This window comes from Asterias rubens, chromosome 5, assembly GCF_902459465.1.
Source record: "Asterias rubens chromosome 5, eAstRub1.3, whole genome shotgun sequence".
NCBI classification, from domain to species: Eukaryota; Metazoa; Echinodermata; class Asteroidea; order Forcipulatida; family Asteriidae; genus Asterias; species Asterias rubens.
This window is the reverse complement of record NC_047066.1, coordinates 8,889,812-8,894,826: the sequence shown is the minus strand read 5'-3', so window position 1 is coordinate 8,894,826 and position 5,015 is coordinate 8,889,812. Positions and strand designations below refer to the sequence as shown.

The 5,015-nt window shown below is 41.3% G+C and overlaps 1 protein-coding gene across 1 annotated transcript; it reads right to left on the bottom strand.

The window, feature by feature from the left end:
- Positions 1-231: 231 nt before the first annotated feature.
- Positions 232-2,697, bottom strand: LOC117290120 (neuropeptide SIFamide receptor-like). The gene is made up of 2 exons (XM_033771376.1): positions 1,995-2,697; positions 232-584 (listed from the first exon to the last, which is right to left on the bottom strand). Exons 1-2 carry the CDS (start codon positions 2,695-2,697, stop codon positions 232-234), a joined length of 1,056 nt encoding a protein of 351 aa, XP_033627267.1.
- Positions 2,698-5,015: the final 2,318 nt, after the last annotated feature.

Sequence of the window (5,015 nt, the reverse complement as noted above, 5' to 3'; positions counted from 1 at the left end):
AAGCCGCAAATTATTGTCTGAAACTTCCTATAGTTATAAGCACATTATTAGACTGATGTAAAAAAAAAAAAAAAAAGTTTTATTTTAAATCTAAACGAAAAAAAAAACCATCTGCGCTTTTCCAGTCAACATTGTGTTGCACCATCGACTAGAATTTGAGGGTTTCGGTATAATAAGTTGCAAGTTGGTGCGTTCGTTTTAGTGTTTTTTCTGACATGATTTTGAGTTCAATTAACAATTGGCCACGCCCTGCTCCTCGTTGGACACGGCAAGAGAAATACCAGTGGTTGCCGTAGGAAGATCTTGTACTTGCTGTTCCCTGCACGGCAATACCAACGCCTTCAGACCATTACGGAAAGATTTATTCTTCACCGTGTAGATGAGTGGATTAACGCATGAGTTGCAAACGCCGAGGATGACGCCGAAGTGGTAGTAGGGCTGGGTGAAGTCTATTGGAACGGTCAGCAAGAAACAGAAGAACATGGTCTGGTTGAGGCCCCAGCAGATGCCGTAGGTGATGACGACAAGGACTAGGGTCTTCTGCAGCTCGTGGGCGGCCTGGGCGTGCCACAGTTTCTTCTTGTCTGGGGTTAGAGGTGAAAGAGGGGAGAGGGAACATTGGTAGTGGTTGTGGTGGTGGTAGAAATGGTGACATGACGTTGTCCGCGGTGCGTGTTATTTTGTTACGCCACAACGAGGGGTTTTGTAAAGTGACCCTGCCAAGTTTTGTCCTGAGATGAGACTACGTTTTTAATAACGCCGGTTTACATGGTCCCTATTGGAGAACTATTTCATAAAGGGGAAAAAATGGGTTACATCGCCCCCATCCCCCCCCCCCACCCCGGAAGATTTTTTTCTCCAAAAAGTGTTGTAACATCGCTATACGGTGTATTAAAAAAAAAACCGCGCAACTAAAGGGTTTCCCGTTGATGCCAACTCCGAAAGGACATACAATTGCTGCAGTCTACGATCATCAGTATGGTAGTTGGTGCGACCAGAAAGAGATTCTGTCCCAGATTGTTAGATATTGACTTGTGAAATTATTGTGATTTCCTGGACATGCTTTGTACAGTATCCTTGCTTTGCCGTATTTACCTGAAGTTGAAGTTTTGGTGGGACCAGTTGTGGCCTTAACACATTATTCAAACCCTGGATTCGAGTAATTGTTGAGGGAATGTTAAATACCTTCCAACATTTGTCTTTATTCTATTAAAATCGCCCAGGCGGCCCCATGCATTCCTTTGATTACGCAACACCGGGTGATTTTCTCTGACTCTACTCAAGCATGTAAACATAAAATTTGGCTGCACACACATGTTCTCTCTCACTTGAACCCTTTCGAGAACTGGATGAGGTCGCAGTAATACATGCAGCAAGCACCAAACGTAAGTATATTTATCATTACTAGCCCTCTTATAATAGTTCGGAAGGACAATTCAGTTCTCTGTGACAACTATTTTAGTAGGCTACTCTTGTTAATGTGGGTGCTGCTTGGCAGTAGAACACATATAATAAGCACACCGCAGTATCATTCGACAAACACAGCAGTGCATTATAATTATTTTCTTTGCACTCTTATGCACTCTTATTCTTGGTTCACAAAAAGTAAACAGAGTAGCCAAAGTTTCATTGGAGTTTTATTATTTTCATTTCCTCTAAAGCAATGAACACGCTCTGAAACTGTTGTGCCCGAGCGGTTAAGAGCACCGATTTCAAACTCTGGTGTTTCTGTTCAGTCGTGACATGTGTGTCCTTAAGACACTTAACTATGGCTTCGTCCTTCGGATGGGACGTAAAGCCGTTGGTCCCGTGTGCTGTAATAGGTATCGTACTTCAAAACGTAGCTCCACATACCTTGCAGGACAAGATACTGAGCGCTTTGATACGCCTTAGGGATGTGATAAAACGCTCCAGCCTTGTATTGGTGTTAATGTTATTATAAAAGGGGTAGGCCTACCGATCGCATTTGACATATATGAATACAAAAAACTCACCAGCACGGTCGGTTTGACTGTTAAGGCGGGAAATCTTACTTCTCAGGCTGTTGACCATCTTCCAATTACTGACCAGCATAAACCCTAGCGGCCCGGCGTAATACACGAAGAGGTGGTAGAGTGCGTACACGATCTGTACCTGCAAGCTCGGGAAGCCGACGTACTGGCAGACGTCCGGACCTTTGAGCTCGTACACGGCAAAGAAAAAGGAGTTGTGTACAAGGGCGTAGAGCCAGCAGGCCATGAGCATCAGGGTGATCTTACGAGTGGTGTACAGTCTCTTGTATTTCAGAGGGTACACGATAGCCACGAAGCGCTCCAGGTTAATGAGCACCAGGCTGCCCACAGACACCAGAATGCAGGTCCACATGACGTACTTGCTGACGTAGAAGCGGCAGACGAAATCGCCAAACTTTCCGGCCATCGATGGTGGCGACGGGAAGAGGTGAACCGGTACCACCATAATGCAGGACAGGAGGTCTACCACGGACAGGTGCACCACGAAGTAACTCGTGCTGGTGCGCATGTGACGGAAACGCAGTAGAATTAAGCAGATGAGAGTGTTTCCTATGATACCGGTGATGCTGATAATGCCGTATGCTGTACGGACTATGGCGCTATCCTCAATGCCTCCAACCGACCAACCGGCATCCGAATCCCGGGCCCCGGTAACTGGGGAGCTTGTTCGTACAGTGGCGTTCATTGTTGAATCTTTCGAATGTTTTTATTTTCAGTTAGATCCTATCTTGCTGAAATAATGTGTACGGTTTAATTCACGGGTCGAGATCATCCGTGTCTACTTATTGTGTGTGTCGTGTTGCTTGTTATAGTGCGGGGGCTAGCCAGCATCCAAGCCGGGGAGTGGAAGAAGGAGAATGTAGTGCGTCGACGAGCAGTGCCGTTTAATATTTAAATACATGTATCCTGTCTTCAATTGGTCGGCGTTTTTCGTCGTCAATGCCTTAAAGGCACTGAACACATTTGTATTTTGTCAAAGAACGGTATTCTCACTTGGTGTATCCCGTCATGCATAAAATAACAAACCTGTGAAACTTTTGGCTCAATTGGTCATCAAAGTTGCAAGAGAATAACGAAAAACACCCTTGTTGCATTACTATTGTGTGCTCTAAGATGCAGAATTTTAAGTGAAAAGGCTTCAGCTGAATATTTTATTACTTGAGTGAGAAATAACTTCTTACTCAAAACCTACGTTACTTCAGAGGGAGCTGTTCCTCACAATGTTGTATACTATCAGCAGCTCTCCATTGTTCGTTAATAATGCCAAAGTAAGTTGTTTATGCTAACAATTGTTTTGAGTTATTACCATTATTGTCCAGTGCCTTTAGAAATTGCAATACATGTATCCTGTCTTCAATTGGTCGCCGTTTTTTACATCATCAAGGTCTTAAAATCATCAAGGTCTATAAATATGCTTTCATTATTATTAAAATGGGGTAAAAAACACGCAAAGGTCGGTCAATCCCCTGCTTCGAGGACAATAATTTCAAGATTTATCCGGTCATATCTAAACAAATTGGATGTTTCATTTCAGTTCCCATGGCAACACCTGTGAGCAGTTTTATGATAATTTTTTATTTTTCTTGTTTATTTTATTTATTATTATTATATTATATATTTTGTTTTACAGAACCTAGAATTTACAACCCACACGAACCAATTAATTGCTTCAAACATCAGTGCATTAATAAATAACTCATGCTGGGTGTCTGTATGACCCGTCTTCACCTCATTTTTTTTTTTCTATTAAAACAACAAAGATGCAACTCTCCCAAGTGATTTCAATTATAGATTGAGCACGCACTTCTGTCTTGTATTTTAGTTGTTTGTTAAAGGCAGTGGACACTATCGGTATTTACTCAAAATATTTATTAGCATAAAACCTTACTTGGTAACGATTAATGGGGAGAGGTCGATAGTATAAAACACTGTGAGAAACGGCTCCCTCTGAAGTGACGTAGTTCTGGAGAAAGAAGTAATTTTCCTCAAAATTTTATTTCGAGACCTCAGAATTCGAAATCAACTTGCATCTGAAAGCACACAACTTCGTGTGACAATTTGTTTTTCTTTCGTTATTATCTTGCAACTTCGACGACCAATTGATCTCAAATTTCCACAGGTTTGTTGTTTCATGTATATGTTGAGCTACACCAAGTGAGAAGACTGGTCTTTGACAATTACCAATAGTGTCTACTGTCTTTAAATGAGATAACGGTGAAAAACAAATACAAATCGTGCACCGACGAAGCAAGTATGATGTTGTTAATTGGGAAGATACGGTTGAAGGACAAAAGACAACAAGTTGACCAATCATTTCTGGGTACAGATGTTTTAATAACAAACTGCATGTTGTACATGAGTCACAAAATTAAATAGTTCAGGATGTTGGAAATTTAATAGAATCCCCGATGCAAATTTAACAGTTACATTTTGAATCGGGGACAAAGAATATTCATTTCGTTTTTACCCCATATACATAATATAGCAATGTATACTCACTACTTAAACAATTCATATTACTGTAGTGGTGGGATTTGAACCCACGACCTTTGAAATTCTAGAGTAAAGCCAAACATAGACAACCGAGATTGCCCGGTAGCTAGAGGCAGTTCGAATCCTATCTTTTCAGCAGCGGGTACTGCAAACAATTTTTAGATGTTAAATTTGTGTTGGGGACAACGAATAATATTCAGTTTGTTTCGTACCCATAAACACCGATGTATGTAGGAAATAGTGACGGCCTTACGCCGGGGAACCATCTGCCCTGGGCCCATTTTCATAGAGCTGCTATAGCACAAAAATGTGTTCAGCATGAAATTTCTTCCCTAATAAAAAACAGGATTACCAACCAAATTTCAACGTGATTTTTCAGGATGAGCAAACAACAGCTGAACACCAATAACAAGGAATATGCAATAAATTGAAATTTGGCTGGTAATACTGTTTTTACCATGGAATAAATTTCATGCTTAGCAAATTTTTGTGCTCAGCAGCTCTATGAAA

Excerpts from the sequence above, each read along its gene's own strand:
- LOC117290120 (XM_033771376.1), bottom strand. The coding sequence starts at position 2,697 with ATGAACGCCACTGTACGAACAAGCTCCCCAGTTACCGGGGCCCGGGAT. Across the intron at positions 585-1,994 it reads CAGTCAAACCGACCGTGCTG|ACAAGAAGAAACTGTGGCAC; the intron begins GTGAGTTTTTTG and ends CTCTAACCCCAG.